Source organism: Leucoraja erinacea, chromosome 4 (genome assembly GCF_028641065.1).
Source record: "Leucoraja erinacea ecotype New England chromosome 4, Leri_hhj_1, whole genome shotgun sequence".
Taxonomy (NCBI): Eukaryota; Metazoa; Chordata; class Chondrichthyes; order Rajiformes; family Rajidae; genus Leucoraja; species Leucoraja erinaceus.
Window position 1 is genome coordinate 18522793 of NC_073380.1, and position 17628 is coordinate 18540420.

The 17628-nt window shown below is 42.1% G+C and overlaps 1 protein-coding gene across 3 annotated transcripts in view; it reads left to right on the forward strand.

Annotated features, from left to right (window-relative positions):
- Positions 1–17628, forward strand: part of vps41 (VPS41 subunit of HOPS complex) — a 179654-nt gene that overhangs the window by 37699 nt on the left and 124327 nt on the right. For all 3 annotated transcript variants that reach the window (XM_055633832.1, XM_055633833.1, XM_055633834.1), the window contains 2 exons: positions 325–432; positions 5853–5930. In XM_055633832.1, coding sequence (XP_055489807.1) covers positions 325–432; positions 5853–5930 — 186 coding nt within the window. The remainder of the gene's footprint in view (positions 1–324; positions 433–5852; positions 5931–17628) is intronic.

A 17628-nucleotide genomic window follows, 5' to 3' on the forward strand; every position in this document is an offset into this window, starting at 1 on the left:
TTGTTTTTGGTGAGTAAATTCTTTTAGGTTTAGCTGATTTCTGAAAACTATGCGGGTAGTATGAGTCACTTTTGTAGCCATGTTAACAAAAATATCCCTGCATGTAATCAAACAGGGCACATTCGGTGACTCAAAAAATTATAAGTAGTTGGTCTGCCACTTTAATTTCCCGTAGGTGGAATCTTGGCAGACAATCAATAATTCATGGTTGTCCTGGGATAACAGTAGTTCCAAGGTAATTGTTTTTGTTGTTTTAAGAGAGTAAAACGTGGAAATTATCAGTTCATTTAGCTGTTGTTTTTTTAATATTTCATTTAAACACAGGAGGAAGAAAGCGAAGAGGAGCCGAAGCTTAAGTATGAAAGACTGGGGAATGGAGTGACAGAAATCCTGCAGAAAGATGCAGCAAGTTGTATGATCGTGCACGATAAGGTACTCTCTTTGTAAAATGTTTTTTTTTTTTTTAGAAAGGTCTATAATCTTAAAAATATTTTAATTTATCCAATAATGTATTTAAGGAAACAAAAACATGTTAAGCAGATTACAGAGCTAATGAATGCTAATGGTGAATAATTAAAAATTGTATGCATTGCTGGTCCATCTCATGATTCTTATCAAGCAATGGTGATTATGCATTCTTAAAGCATCTGGGTTTTTTCCAAGTTGAATGTTCAGTATCTATTCAAAACAATTTTTTTCCCTCTCAAGCAGCCACTTTCCTTTCTAAAACATCATATTTTCACAAGCATCAGTCTGTACTAGATGACTAATCGTCATGGCACCTGGTGCAGTCAAGCAGGCTTGTGCAGTGGAATAGTCATACCTAGTTATGTCTGCACACCTGATGTTTTATTAACCAGTATTGATTTTCTTTACCCGGGGGATTTTCTCCTTCCTGAAAAAAAGCAACCTTGCAGGGGTGAAAGACATTGCTGGGCTAAATTTGCAATGCACCTCGTTCTCCTTTCCTCCTCTTTAATGCAGGTTCATGTTATAAGTGATTGAATTTAATTTTCAGTTTAGCAATTCCATCTTGATAAATCCTTTTTAAACCTCAAGTTAATGGAAGGTTATTTTTTTAGATGGTGCCGGTTGACTGACATGCTTGGTAGTGCCTGTAAATATGAGCATTTCATTAGAGTCTCCAATCAAGCATGCTCGGATGCTCAAAATGACTGTAATTTAAGTTGCCCCAGAATTTGGTTAATACATTGAACTCGTATGTATTGATTTCCTGTTTACTGTTCCATTTTTTAAACTCAATGTTTAAAATTTTATTTAATACGTTTGTTAAAATTCTGAATGTGTTATGCATTTTTTTTCCCCCTTCATCAATGTGTTCCCAGAGCTCGACATTTTCAGCTGTTTTGAACAATTACATTTCACACAGCTATAACTCTGCTAAATAAAGCTGCAGACATTCTCTCATCCATGCTGTACATGTGTATCTTCCTCCAGTTTTAATGCTGCACTTTTAATTTGCTGCCACAGTTCATCAACGAGTGTGCACAAGCTGAAAAGAAACAATTTGTTGTCAGCAGATGAGGCTTCCTTGTGACTCATTCTGAAAGGTAGCCAGTACTTGCACAATCAACATTGGCCCAAAGCTTCATTTTGAGGAAAAATGCCATTGAATTGAGGTGAAACTGTTACTTTTTCTGAACAAAAATTAACATGTGTTGGGTAATTAGGAAAGAAACTTCTAATAATGATAAAACAAAATTATGCTTAACATTTACGGTAGATGTAAACAGAATTCATGAGTACATACTGGGGAACATTATATTTGGTAGCAGTCTGCTGGTTTGGGAGGAATAGGAGGTAAAGTATTATCATTGAGTTGATTGCTATTTCTACATTTCTTTAGTTCTGAAGGGTTGTGAAGTACTTTCAAATAAAAAATATATTTAAATTAAAAGTATGTCAATCATTGGCAAATATTCTGAAGATATGATTTTCTGTGCTGGGAAATTGTAACAATAAATATGTAAAGTTCTCCCATTTCATTCTTCTGAGCTTCTGTGATATATCATGGATATAGCAACAACAATGCACAAATTCAAATACTGACGTTGTTTTGATTAGGGTGAGTTAAATCTGTCAATGAGTTAGGATGTGAAAGGATCTCTCTACACCTCATCTGCAGAGATAGATAGCTGAGGGTTGGGGACTTTGATATTACCCTTTTATTTCATGGAGACTCTCGAAGGAGCAATAGTTCTGCTGTGCCCTGGAGCTGCTGAAGCTGAGAATCTATGCCACTCCACTGTGGCGTGGATCTGCTATTATTTGTGAAAAAGAAAGTTTTATATCTGTATATTTCTCCTCTAAGCTGATTACATAATATTGGCATGCAAGCCATTGTATATTTAAAAATATGTTAATAGTTGACATTAAATGGTTAGAACCAATGTCGTAAGCAGCATTGGAATTTACAGAGGATATTAGACGTAAAGAACAAAACGGTGGAAGAACTCGAGTGTCTCAAACAGCATCTGTGGAGGCAAAGTATGTGAAGACATTTTTTGAGTTGTGACCCTCCATCAGGAGAGGGAAGAGGAAAGGTTGTCAGTATGCAGTGGAACTAGGTAGATTGGGGGATGGGGGAGCGGTAATGATGGGAAGATGGATCCAGGTAAGGAAGTGGGAGGGCAGAGGGGATAGGAAGAGTGAACAAAGAAGAAATCTAGGTGGACAGGTAGGGGGGGGGGGGGGGGTGTGTGTGTGGGGGTGTGTGTGTGTGTGTGTGTGTGTGTGTGTGTGTGTGTGTGTGTGTGTGTGTGTGTGTGTGTGTGTGTGTGTGTGTGTGTGTGTGTGTGTGTGTGTGTGTGTGTGTGTGTGTGTGTGTGTGTGTGTGTGTGTGTGTGTGTGTGTGGTGTGTGTGTCGGTGTGTGTGTCCCCCCCCCTCCGTGTCCTGTATGGCAATATCTTCGCCTGCAGCTGTCCTCGTGGCCTCACTGTTTGCAGGCCTGTGTTACGTGCGTTTTTCCTGTCGGGTTTTTTTATGTGGGGCCAGAAGGGTGAGACGGCTTCGGCGGGGCACCTGGGGTGAGAGCACTTTTCTCCGGGCGCGTCTTTCGTCCAGCGGGCCTACCAGCAGGCCTGGAGCCTGAGTTTCCTGTCCGTACCGGGAACCTCGGCTTCGGCGGTGGCACAGCACTGGAGCGCTATCGCAGTGCGGGCGATGCCTTGCCTGGGTCGCCGTACTGGAACTCCGGTGAGCTGAGACCGCCGATAAAAACTTTGCGGAGCTGCAGGTCTGTGGAGCGGCCAGCCGCGGGCGGCGGCACTGAACTTTACATTGGGAGCCTTGGATCTCTCGCCGAGATCGTCAGTAGTGGAGCTCCATCCAGCACGGCCTGTCGGCTTCGGAAGCCGCGGTCTCTGGTAAGGAAGCGGCCGTTCCAGGTATACCAAGCCGCTGTGAGGATTCTCCCGACGCCGGAGCACCATCAACCGGCGAGAAGGGCCTGGAACATCGGGCCTCCGTAAAGGCGACTGCGGAGGCCAAAATAGGCCCGACTAAGGGTGGACATGGGGATGGGGACTGGACAGTGTGCCTTCCCTCATAATTGGAACCATTGTGGGGGGATGTTCTTTATGTTTAAATTACTTATTATTGTTATGTCTATTTTTTTTATGTGCTGCATTGGCAATAAGCATTTCACTACACCAATTGGTGTGTGACTAATAAAGAACCTTTGAACCTTTGAAGAATACTGGAGGTGTGGGGTACCCAAGTTGGAAAGAATCCAATGTGCATAGCAAGTTACCAAAACAGAGTATGTAATGTTGCTCCTCCAATTTGTGTTTGGCCAGTTCATAGCAATGGGGAAGGCCAAGGTTAAACAGGTCAGCATGTAAGTGGGAAGAAGAGTTGAAATGAGATGTAATTGGAAGCTCGAGACAGCTGTTGTGGACAAAGTGCAGATGTTCAACAAAACTGTTGCTTGGTTTTTGCCTGATTTCCCTTGCAATCGACATATTTTATGAACCAACTGACCCCCACAGCTACTTTGATTAGACTTCCTCCCACCCTGCCTCCTGTAGGGATGCAATCCCTTTTTTCTCAATTTCTCAGTCAGAACAGGCCCTTCAACCCTATTCATCCATCTTGACCAAGATACCCCATCTAAGCTCGATGCCCCATCTAAGCTAGAAGCCCCATTTAAGATTCCCTGCGTTTCAACCATATCCCTCTAAACATTTCCTACCCATGTACCTGTTCAAATGTTTTTTCATTGTGTTTATTGTACCTGCCTCAGCTGCTACCTCTGGCTGCTCATTCCCTATTTCTGTGTCTCTGGTTCCTATGAAATATTTTCCCATGCACCTTAAACCTCTAAGCCCTCTAATTCTTGATCCCCTACCCTGGATAAAAGACCAGGCATTCACTCAATCTATTTCCCTCGTGTTTTCACATTGCATCCCTACAGTGCTCCAAGGGAAACTAACCTCTCCCTGTAGCTCAGTCCCTCAAGTCCTGGCATCATTCTCATAAATCTCTCTGCACTCTTTCCAGGTTAATGGCAACTTTCCCTTCCTGATACTTCCTTATATTGGCAGTCTTTCTCCTCAGTCCTGAAGCCTTCCCTAGAACTGAAATATTGACATGGACCTTTTGACTCCACGTAGGGGGCGCTGTCCTGTGCACGGCTGCCCAAGCCAGCAGCTGTCTGTCTTTTCATCTTTTTATTTTTTATTTTAGTTAGTTAAGTGTTTTGTTTGGAGGTCTAGACTTTTTTATGTGGGGGGTGGGGAGGGGAAGGGGGAAACTACCTTTCAGGGTCCCTACCTGGTCGGAGAGGCAGCTTTTCTCCGGGCTGCAGCTTCGACCCGTCCTTGCAGCCTACCAGCGGGTCTGGAGTGGCGTTTCCTGTCAGGGACCGCCCAGAACCTCGGCTTCGGCGGCGGCACAGCGCTGGAGCGCTATCGCGGAGCGGGCGATGCCTTGCCCGGGTCGCCGCGCTGGAGCTCCGGTGAGCTGAAGTTCACTGAGGAAAACATCGCGGAGCTGCAGGACTGTGGAGCGACCAGCTGCGGGCAGCGGCGCTGACTTTACACCAGGAGCCTGGGATCTCTAGATGAGATCGCCAGTTGTGCAGCTCCAACCAGCGCGGCCTTGTTGGCTTTGGAAGCCGCGGCCTCCAGTACGGAAGCAGCCATTCCAGGGTTCCCAAGCCACTGAGAGGACTCTCCCGACGCCGGAGCAACATCACCCGGCGAGAACGGCCTGGAACATCGGGCCTCCGTAGAGGCAACTGTGGAGGCCTCAATGGGCCCGACTATGGGTGAACTGGGGTTGGGGACTGGACTTTGTGCCTTCCCTCATAATGGGAACCATTGTGGGGGGATGTTCTTTATGTTTAAAACTCTTATTAATGTTATGTCTGTATTCCTTCTTTATGTGCTGCAAAATGGCAAGAAGCATTTCACTTCACTATACCTAGGTGTTTGTGAATGTGACCAATAAAATACCTTTGATACCTTTGATACCTTTGTACTTTGACCTGCTGAGTTCTTGCCGTAATCTGTTTCATTTTGTTCCGGATTCCAGCACCTGCTTTCTCTTGTCTTCAAGAATATTAGATCTCTTCATGGCTGATAGTAACTATCCAATTGCACCTATAGTTTCCCCATGGCACATATTTGTCTGGATGGTTTTGTGCGGCATTCCAGATTTATAAAGAAATGGGCGCAAATGTTTATTTTTCATATGAAGTGATTTGGAATAACAATTGTTGCCTGTAAGCTTTCTCAATGAAGCACAATAAATGGCTTCTGTTGATAATAATGGATGAAGATTGCGTATATTCTTCAATAACTTTCACTACGCTGTTTTTCTGTTCCAGTTTTTAGCACTGGGGACACACCATGGCAAAGTCTATTTGCTGGATATCCAGGGAGACGTGACGCAACACTTCGACATTGTAAGTGTGGTGTAGTAATATTACAAAAATTGCAAGTGACAGGTTTTTAACTTTTCTACTGTCCATCTTTTAACCACCCTCCCCGCCTTGTTTTTACTACCTCCTGCTCCATAAATCCATATCGTTCTTTTGTCTCTTTGGAAAGGATGAGCAAACCACTTACTCTGAACTCTCTTCACATTCTGCTCCAGAACCTACTGCACAAAGCTTTTTGAGAAAGGTCCAAATCGACGGCTGTTTTTAATTATTTTTCTTTCCACCTTTGCTGCTCTTATGATCCTTTAACTGCTCAGCAGAGATTTGCTATGGGAAAAGCAAAGGTTTGAATCCATGCCTTATTCTGTCAAAATTCTAACAATGCCTAATTATTGGAAAGTAATTAGGAGAGAAATGTTATCTCTAGACAAAAATATTTTGAATACAGTCCATTTGCACCTCCTTCTCTATTACACTCTTTTTAATGTACATCTTTGGCCAAGGTTTAGATCACTGGTTGTATGCAAATTTTTTTACTTTAAGTTTTTATTTAATTCTGCTCTTCTGATATATTTTAGAATCTCTTATTTAGTTTAGTTAAGAGATACAGTGCGGAAAGGGGCTCTTCAGGCCCACCGAGTTCGCACTGACCAGCGATCCTCGCACATTAACACTACTTACACACACCAGGGACAATTTTACATTTATACTAAGCCAATTAACCCATGTCTTTGGAGTGTGGGAGGAAACGGAAGATCTCGGAGAAAACCCGCGCAGATCACCGAGAGAATGTACAAGCTCCGTACAGACAAGCACCCGTAGTCAGAATAGAGCCCGGGTCTCTAGAGCTGTAAGGCAGTAGTTCTACCGCAACATCACTGTGCCGCCCCTTAATGTTGAAGGCACTATGAATGCAAATTGGTGTTAGTTTCTTCCAATGTCTAAATTTGCCTTGTACAATAAATAAATGCAAAAAATGTATGATGCTCAAAATCTGAAATTTATAAAAAATCAGGAAATAGTGAGTATGTCAGAGGAAGTGTGTTTCAGATTGATGAGACATAATTTACAACAATTCCCTCCATTTATCCTCTTTATTCGAAATGGATTAATCTTGAGTCCTGGCCAGAATGGAGATGACGAGGTAATTCTCTGTCAGTTATGTGTGGAAAAGTAATTGGGACATGCATTTTTAGAGTGAAGCGAAATAATCCAGATTGGACTCTGGAGACCATTTATTGTCATTTCACTCATGGCTTTGGAGATTCTCAAGTTCCACTCTGCTCCTTATCATTAACTTCTCAACTAATGGAGATAGAATTTCAACTGAATGTTAAGAATCTGTGTGCCTTTTGCTCCATCTTTTTAATGTATTTTTTTCCTGAAAGCCTTACATTTCCAAGAACTTAAAAATATATTTACATATCTGCTGAATTTGTGTGGGAGCTACTTTTTGTATTTATTTTTGTTATGCTTGAGTATAAATAAGTTAATCATAAGCATACATTCCATTCGCTCCTTTTAAAATAATATTTTTTCTTTTAGAAGACAAAAATAATGGGATTCATTGTGATGTTGCATTATCATTCAATGTGTGTTGAGTCTGCTAATCATTTTAGAAAACGAGTTTGCCATTAATAAAGATAAAAATCATGACATTGTTCAGAGGGAGGTCCAGTGAGAAGAGAATGCAAATGATTTAATTTAATTCAGCTTGATTAATTAAACCAAACTTGTGAATTAGAAGTTAGGTATTCATTTTAACTGTCATGTTAATTACTTTCCCTCAGAATGGTAATAATTTATAAGATTTTATTTTAGTTTTAGAATATTGGCTGCCCTTTTTCAAATCATGTTGAAAAATAAAATGATTTTATAAAGATAGCCATTGATTTTAAAACTAATTTTTTAAGTCAGCTGCATGCAACATCTTAGGCCAAGCTTGAGTTCATTTGAATATTTCAAGATTTGTTTGATTGTCTATAAAGCTTCAGTGAGGAGCCAGTTTACTTCTGAACAAACATCAGATTGCGGATTTGGATTCAGCTGCATGTATTGTCATACACACCAAGGTGCAATGAAATTCTGTTCATGGAGCTCAGAAAATAAACAGTGTACATGCAGTAATGATAAATACAATGACAAGTGCAAAACAGCGGAATGGTGCAAGAGTGTTGTGTGGTCTGAAGTAGTGCAGACAAATATTAGAGTAACGGAATAATCAAATAAGGCAGCATTAAGAGCAAGTGTACGGCAGCAACTGTACGTACACTTGTAAGATGTGTAGGAAGGAACTGCAGATGCTGGTTTACTCTGAAGATAGACACAAAATACTGGAGTAACAGCGGGGCAGGCAGCATCTCTGGAGAGAAGGAATAGGTGACATTTCGGGTTGAGACCCTTCTTCAGACTTGCAAAATTGGTTCAGGAGTCTGATAGCCATGGGGAAGAAGCTGTTCTTAAGTCTGGACATCTGGACTTTCAAGTTCTTGTATCTTACCCTATAAGTTAGAAGAGAGAACATGGAATGGCCATGCTTCATTGACGATACTTTAAGCCTTTCCGTTGCAACACACTGTGAAGATGGACTGGATTGGAGGAAGTGATGAGTGTGTGATGGAATGGTCTATGTTTACCACTCTCTGTAGGTCCAGGCATTCAAGAGTAGAGCAGTTGCCAAATCAGGCTGAGATGTATCCTGTCAGAATGTAGCCCATTAGTAGAATGTTGAAACAGTTCACATGGACATGCTGAATCTTCTCAGACACTAAACACGTAAATATGTTAATTTGTTTTCTTGATCACTGCTTCAATGTGAAAGGACAAAGTTAGGATGCTGATGATATGGATGCCAAGAAACTTGAAGTTATTGACCACTTCTACCGGATCTCCGTTGATAAGAACAGAGTTGTGTTTCACCCCCTCGTTTCCTTTGGTCAACAATCAAATCTTTTGACTTTCTGACATTCAGGGCGAGTTCGTTGTTCTTGCATCATGTCTCAAGGTGCTTGATCTCTTTCCTGTACTTCATTTCAGCATTGTTGATCCAACTAACAACAGTATTATAATCGGCAAACTGAAGATTGCGTTGATGCTGTGCTTGACCATACAGTCATGGGTGTACAGGAAATGGAGCAAGGGACTGAACACACTCCCCTGAGGGACACCAGTGTTGAGGGTCAGGGTGGAAGAAATGTTATGCCAATTTATTTAGTTCTACGTATGATTTTTCATTTGTGGATATATTCAAATCAGATGTCTGTGCAGCAGTTTCAAGGATATTTTGGGAGTTGAAGGTGTTTGCAGTTTTGGGTTGAATGGGAAGCTTTGACACCTCACAGCACTGAAAAAATGGGAGAAGAAACACTACATATGTTGGGAAAGACTGTAAAAGCATTACTTAGTGTTGGACCGAGTACTTTTATTTCTATCTTAGAAGAATTTCCATTTAAACTTTGACTAATTTATTGCCTTCTCTTGTGGAAAAATAAATGTATATACTTAGGCTTAAAACAAAAAGGGAAACAACATAACAAGGGAATGGATATTTAATTATTCTGGAGCACATCACTGGAAGCTGATAAAGATGTAAGGACTACTGAAGACTCAGAACTCATCAATTAACTTTTCTAAATATTCCACAATTCTGGCATCTCTCCACTAATGCTGCTTGACTTCCCAAGTACTTCCATCATTTTTGTTTTTATTCCAGATTTTTACTGTTAAATTATTTTAATCTATATTCAATTATTCTATAACAGCAGATCTCGGTGGAAGCAGATATGATATAATCCCTTAGCAAATCAGTGCTCTGCAAATGCTTAAAATTTATATAATGCGTCCATCATTTTTCCTTCCAAAATGGACAATTTAGCGTTTTCCCACTTCTTAGTTGGTTTGCTAGATCTTTGCTCAGTCACATAATCTGTTCATATGGAGGCACAAGAGACCGCAAATGCTGGAATCTTGAGCAAAAAAATAAACTGCTGGAAGAAATCATAGAGTAAAGGGCCTGTCCCACTTGGGCGTCATTTGCGGGTCACGCAGATGGCACACAAAGATTTTATGAAACCCAAAATCCTGGGGTGCCACGCTCGACTGCACGTCACTGCCTACATCATTACGCACCATGACATGCGCGTCATGACGTGTGTGTCATGACGCATAAATGATGTCGCGTAAATGACGCGTAAATGACGCCCAAGTGGGACAGGCACTTAAAGCCTTGCATGTGGAGGCAAGCGATTGCTAGTTGTATTGGGCTGAAACCCTACATCACTAATTGCTTACTCTGATTGAAGAAAGGAGAGACAAATAAAATCAAGAATAAATATTACAAAGAATAACTACAATATTGGCAAGGATCACCATACAATCTTCATTGATGTCCTCCATGTAATGATACCAAGCTATTTATTTAAAATACGTTTAAGTGGTATTTTTGGCATAACATTTAAGCAAATGTCAACGATGTTAAGGGATGGTTTAATTTTGCACTGTGAGATTAATAGCACTGTAAAACTCATTGAAAATAAACAGAATAGCATGCTGCTTCATTCACTTTAGTCACTCACTCCTTTTTGAGATATTAGTTTTTTTTCCGCATTATACGCTTCCAAAGCAGATTTTCCATGGGGATGCAACATTTGCAAAAGAATCAATTACCTATTTGTTAGCAAGGCAAGCTTTACAAATGACCCATTAGCTGATTGATCACTTTAGCTTCTGTTGGGTATCTGAGCAGTGGACGCTGGTGTGATGGATGCTAGGGGAGACGACATTACCAAAAAGGATATGATTTTAAAAGGTCCTCCTAATAGTTAGGAAATCGAAAAGCTGACAGAATCCATACATAAGGGTATTTTGTCCATATTTTACGGTTTAGGTTCAGGGGTTTATCTGTCAAGTCTCATGAATTCTGCACTGGTTCTTTTTTTTTTTTTTTTTTGCAACAAATTTATTTGTCTTATCAACTTTAGTGATGTCAGTGATGACCAAGAATAACTTGTGCATCTCCTACAGGTATTATTCCCATGTGTTTGCTTCCGGTGAGGTGGTGGAATCACTTTATTGGATATGTTATCGGAAACAGATATGACATATACTTTGTGGGCTGCGCACTTGGCTTTTATACGATTTCTAGCAGGTGCACTGTTGAGTTGCTTGCCAGTCTTTTACAGTGCAATAGGAAATACATGACCCGAATATTTTATCCAAACTGCAAGCCTGACTCGTGTCAAGAGCCTTCACTATGAACGGAGTGACCAACAGTCTGAGCAAGGAAACGAGCCAGAAGTTTCAGACTGAAGGGAACAGTGAGGGGGAAAGGTTGCGTGGGAGCGGGGAATAGAAGTTTGGAGGCATCAAAATGAAGTTTGCGAGGACCGTAGTGGGAAAAACTGTTATGAGGGAGGAGGGAGCAAGTGTGATCTGCACTTTTTAGTCAGTGTGGTCAGCAAAGCTGCATTATTTAGTCAGGGTTTAATAGGAAGTAGAAAACATAAATGCATGGCCTATAAGATACTTTCACAATGTCTTTAGTTTAATTTTTGGTCCAGATTTGAATGCAGAGCCAACAGGTACAAAAGGGTGCACTTCGAGGTGCAATAGTGCCACCCTGTGACCAAAGGTTTGCAGTGCTTTCAGGAGGAACTTAATGTAGCATCTTTCACGACCCAAGGGTGCCCTAAAGTCAATTAAGTTATTTAACAATATTGTCACTTTTGTAATCTATTGTAATATTTCAAGTCTCTTCCTTTGTCAAGCTAACAGTCATAAAACAAATAAGCATTTGTGAAGAGTTAGAAAAACACTACATTTGCGGGATCTTTTGAGGTTTAAATGAGAGACCAAACAGAGCATTCATCATGGAAATGGAAATAATATTGTAACTGATCTTCAAGTTGCTTTAATATGAAAGGAGTGATAGAAATTCAGTAACATATTGCACATAGATAGAAAGGGAATGTATTGTCCAAATTTGAAATGCCAGATTTTCTATGATAAACATATGAAAGCAATAATATGGATTGTGTTTTTTAATTGTTTCCCCCTGTCCAGTTAATAGTAAGATGCAAGAATGAAATGGTCTTTTCTCCAACTGATGAATATGGTGGAAAGGTTCTGCAGTTTGGGTAGCAGCTTTGGACCGAGAACCAAAAGAAGCATTGGATGGCTCTGCTGGGCATGCGTCCTGTGTCTCACAAAAAGTTAAATACATTTAATGACACAAAGTTTTGTCAATGTTGCAGTGAAGAATAACAGCACACTATTTTCCACCTTCAGTTCCTCGGAGCACCCACAGGATAGATATTTTGACAGTAAATGCTGAACTGTTATACCTGTAAGCAAATGTCTTGAGGGTACAGAGCTACAGTTTTGAGCAGAATTCAGCTTTTTTTGGTCATTGTTTGACTGGAATGCATTGTGCAAACTTTTGGCAGGCCTAATTTTAATCAATTCATTGTAGTTTACTTTGTATCATCACTTGCTCCGGAAATTTCTATTTATAAATCATCATACGTGCATTAAATTAATATTCAAACAATATATATTTGAAAGGAAACTTAAAGAACTGCAAAATCTGGAACCTTGAGCAAAAAGCACAAAGTGCTGGAGTAACTCAGCGGGTGAGGCAACATCTATGGAGCAATAGGCAATTAAGAAGGGTCTCGACCCGAAACTTTGCCTATTTCCTTTGCTCTGTATATGCTGCCTCACCCGCTGAGTTTCTCCAGCATTTTTGTCTACCTTCGATTTTCCAGCATCTGCAGTTCCACACTTTCTGATCAGCTCTTCCTAGTTTCGACCACTCACCCACACACCCGTGTCAATTGACATTGGCCACTTCTGTCCCTTCGGGATGTGGCTGGAAATGGGAGCACCTGAAAGAAACCCATGTGATCCCAGGGAGTGTGCAAACTCCACAGAAATGGCATTTGGATTGAATCTGGTCGCTGGTACTGTGTGGCAGTGGCCCTATGAGCTGCCCTGAACTACTACACTGATAAGCTAGCGTGTTGTTGTTGGAAAAGTAGAGGTGATCTCGCGACTGGCTCACTGTAATTCTTCTCAACCAATACCACTTTCAAAAATTATTATCTAATTATTCGTTTTATTGTTTGTGAGGCATATTACAACAGGGACCAAAATTGAAATGTATGTTTTACTCTGTATCCGAGAACCAGTAAAAATCGAGAGTATGTAACTATGTATTACTTAGAGCCACCATAGTAAGTTCATAACTGATAGGAGCAAAATTAGGCCTTTCGGCCCATCAAGTCTATTCCGCCATTCAATCATGGCTCATCTATCTTTCCCATTTAACCCCATTCTCCTGCCTTCTCCCAGAACCCCTGACACCCATACTAATCAAGCATCTATCTATCTCTGCCTAAAAGCCCTGTCCCACGGTACAAGTTCATTCCAAGAGCTCTCCCGAGTTTGCCCTGATTCGAACTCGGAGATTTACGGTAATGGCCACTCGTCGGCACTCGGGGCTCTCGTGGACATTTTTCAACATGTTGAAAAATCTTCACAAATTTTCCCGTGCTTATCTGCCGTTAGCGAGTCTTCCCGAGTACCTGCCGTTAGCGTTACGAGCCGCTAAGAGACGTCCCCGAACTCCGACGTACCCGCTAGGTTCATTCGCCGTGCTTACCACAAGTTTGATTTTTTTTTAAACTCGGGAGAGCTCTTGGAATGAACTCGTACCGTAGGACAGGGCTTTAAAAAATATCCAATGACAGTCTCTACAGCCTTTAGTGGCACTGAATTACGTTAAGTCCGAGGCTATGATCTCTGGTCCTAGACTCTCCACATTAACTCAATGCAGGCCTTTCACCACTCGATAAGTTTCAATGACGACCCCATCATCCTATACTTGAGCAAGCAGAGGCCCAGTGCCGTCAGAGTCTCATATGTTAACCCACTCATTCCTGGCTGCAGTCCGGAGCAGATCGGTGCTGCGATAGGATTGTGTTAGGGTAGTTATAAAAAACTGATGGTTGATGGGAGGATGCTGTTCTTGAACCTGGAGTTTATGGTTCTGAGTCCCTTGTCCCTTCTTCCTGATGTAGCAGTGAGTCAACACCACCAATATTTGTGTCATCTGAAAATTTACTAATCATGCCTTCCAGATTCACATCCAAATCATTATTGTATATAAGGGGTAAAAATTAAGCACCAATCCTTGTGGTGCACCATCGGTCACAGATTTCTAATCACTAAAGCTCCTGTCCCACGATGCGAGTTTACCCAAGAGCTCTCCCGAGTTTAAAAAAAAATCTAACTCGTGGTACGTCATCACGAGTATTTTTTTACTCTTGGTAATTTTTCACACTGTTGAAAAAACTTCACGAGTTTCCGCGTTTCCCGAGTACCTGCTGTTAGCATTACGAGCCGCTACGAGACATCCACAAGCTCCGACGTCCCTGCTACGTACATTCTACGTACTTACCATGAGTTTGATTTTTTTTTAAACTCGGGAGAGCTCTTGGGTAAATTCGCATCGTGGGACAGGGCCTTAAAACAGCCTTCCATCATCACCGTCTGCCTCTTATCACAAGGCCAGTTTGGCATTCAATTTGCCAACGCCATGAATCCCATGGATTCTAACCTTTTGGACCAGTTTTCCTTGTCAAATGCCGATTGTTCAACTGTACTACTATCATGAATACATTTTGTTGCCTCTTCAAAAGTGCAATCACATTAGTCAGATAAGATCTTCCCAAAGTAAAATCATGTTATTTTTTTATTAATCCTGTCTTTTCAAGTGCACATTAAACCTTTCCATCACAGTTTTTTAAAATAACTTTCCTAGCACTGAGGTTAAATCTACAAATCTGGCTTAGGCCTATTTCTCTTGGATAAAGGAACCACTTTTGCTGTCCTCGAGTCATATTGCACTTCACCTGTGGGCAATAAAAATAAAAATTAAAAACAATCTGTTCCCCACAATCCACAATCTCCTCCTTTGCTCCTTCCATAGTAGCTTTGGATACATCACATCAGGCTGTGGAAGATTTATCTATCTTAAGCCTACTAAAATTATTACGCCTCTTTTAATGATGTCCTTCTAGAATTCTCCAACTATAATGTCCTTGTTCTTCCCTATGTTCTCGGGCTCCAGGCACAGAATTGTGGTTTGATCCCTAATGAACCATTTTCTTTCCCTGGGTACCCTCTTGCGCATATAAAATGTTTTGGGATTTATCTTGAACTTGTCTGCTAGTGATATTGCAAGCCTCCCCACTGCCCTCCTAATTTATTTTTAATAATTACATGTACACTTTGTGTACACCTAAAGCAGGCGTAGGCAACCTATGGCCCCCGGGCCAAATGTGGCCCGTAGCCCGAAATCGTCCGGCCTGCAGCGTATTTTTTTTCCCCGTATTTATCTGTCCTGCTGACTTCCTTCACCTCCGGTACCTCCCAGGCTCGAGGCCGACGCGCCCACGCACGGTGATGCAAGGAAGCCTGCGCTGGTGACTGCAATGGCGGAGCGCCAAGCAGCGCCGAGCAGCCGAGGAGCGCCGAGCTGCCAGGGAGCGCCGAGCTCTGGCTGTACCGCATCCTGCGCAAAGCTGCCGGCACAGCTTTGCACCTGCTGTGTTTGGGCTTCACTGTCGGGATCGGAGGAAGATAATAAAGCTGGAGAAACTCAGCGGGTGAGGCAGCAAATATGGAGCGAAGGAATAGGTGACGTTTCGGGTCGTGACCCTTCTTCAGAAGCGGCTGATGTTGCTCTGAGACCAGTCCAAAGAAGGGTCTCGACCTGAAACGTCGCCTTTTCCTTTCGCTCCATCGATGCTGCCTCACACGTTGAGTTTCTCCTGCATTTTTATCTACCTTCAATTTTTCCAGCAACTGCAGTTCTTTCTTAAACACACTGTCGGGATCATTGTTGTCAATAGACTGGGGATGAGTAAGTATGAGTATTTGAACCACCGCCTTCAGGACAGAGCCAAGGCAATGGTCCATAAGTGTGACATGTTCGTGAGCGCCCGTAACCATCTTTGCCCGTAACTAGAGGCCAGTGCTCCGGTTGGCGTCTTCGAAGGGGCAGGATCTATGTGAACACGTGATTTGATGCATGCCTTCCGGGATGGGATGGGGGCGTGATAGATGTGGCTCGCCATCCGTTCACATTCATGCGTCCCGGCCCCTATGCAGAACAAGGTTGCCGACCCCTGACCTAAAAGATCCCCTCCCCCCTTCGTTTTCAGTTTTTTTATATTTGCCACATGCTTTTTTTTTCATTATCCTGGTCTCCTTGGACTTGCTATCCTTACCTTTGACTCTTACTGGATGCCACTTCTCATTGACTCCCATGGACTTATGCTCCTGTCCCACTTAGGTGTTTTTTTAAGCGACCAGGCTGTCGGCACATTGTAGCGTTTTTCTGGTCGCAGCTGGATTTTGAAATGTTCAAAACTTTTCGGCGACAACCGGCGCCAGTTGGCTTGATGCCTATGAGCGTAGCTTGACTTCTCCTGACGTAGGTGCTGTCATAGGTTGTCGCCAGGATGGCGCAGTTTGTCGCCAGGTGGCGTAGGTTGTTGCTGGTGCTGACTTCGGTGAATTCCATTGCCGATTACCTACGTCAACCGGCGAAAGGTAGCGGCGACTGAATTGTCTTAAGTTGCCGCCGACAGGGTTGTACCTTGTTGTAGCTTGTCATGGGTGGACGTAGGTTGTCGTAGGTGTGGTCATAGGTGGACATCCTAATCGGTCGCCGGTTGTTGGTAGCATGACGTCAACTAGGTGGTAGGTTGTTGTAGACATTGTTGTAGGGGGATGTCCAGTCACCGGTTTTTCAGCGACCTGCTAATGTCTATTGTCTATTGTCTGCTCCGACTATAACAGTCGCCGAAAAAATCGCCTAAATGGGACAGGCCCTTTATCTGTGAGTAGCTGCATTCTGACTGAATTTTGCTAGGTCTGTTGTATAATATTGAAATTGGCCTTTTTCACTCAGAACCTTAATTTCTGGACCCTCGTTATCCCTTTCCACAACTCAATTAAATTTACACAGTTATGGCCACTATCTCCAAAATACTTTCCTGCTGGCATTTTCACCACTTGCCTGCCTCCATTTTCTAAGATTAGGTACAGTATAACCTTGCTCAAATAGAAAATATTGGCACAAACTGTCTGAAGGGGAGTCAGAACCTGAAATGTCACTTATCTATGTTCCCCAGGGATGTTGCCTGACCCACTGAGTTACTCCAACATTGTGTGGCTTTTGTTTATTGTTAGCAGAACTAACATCTGCAGTTCCTTGTTTCTACAGCTCTCTTTTATGCACTTGAAAATACCCTACCTCATTCACATTAAGACAATCCCAGTTAATAGAAACATAGAAAATAGGTGCAGGAGTAGGCCATTCGGCCCTTCGAGCCAACACTGGCAATCAATATGATCATGGCTGATCATCCCAAATCAGTACCCCGTTCCTGCTTTCTCGCCATGTCTCTTGACTACGTTAGCCCGAAGAGCTATATCTAACTCTCTTGGATACATCATAATATTGGGGAACTTTAATTATTGCCATGTTTTATATTTTATAGCTAATAATGGAAAGCTCCCTCACTTCATCCCTTTTTCTAATAGGCCATTTTGTAAACGGTTACTCGTGAGCTGAGAAAACTTGGGCATTTTACCTCCAACCCTTAGCTGTGTGTGTGGAAGATAATTGTATGGCGTTGCTCCAAGTCAAATG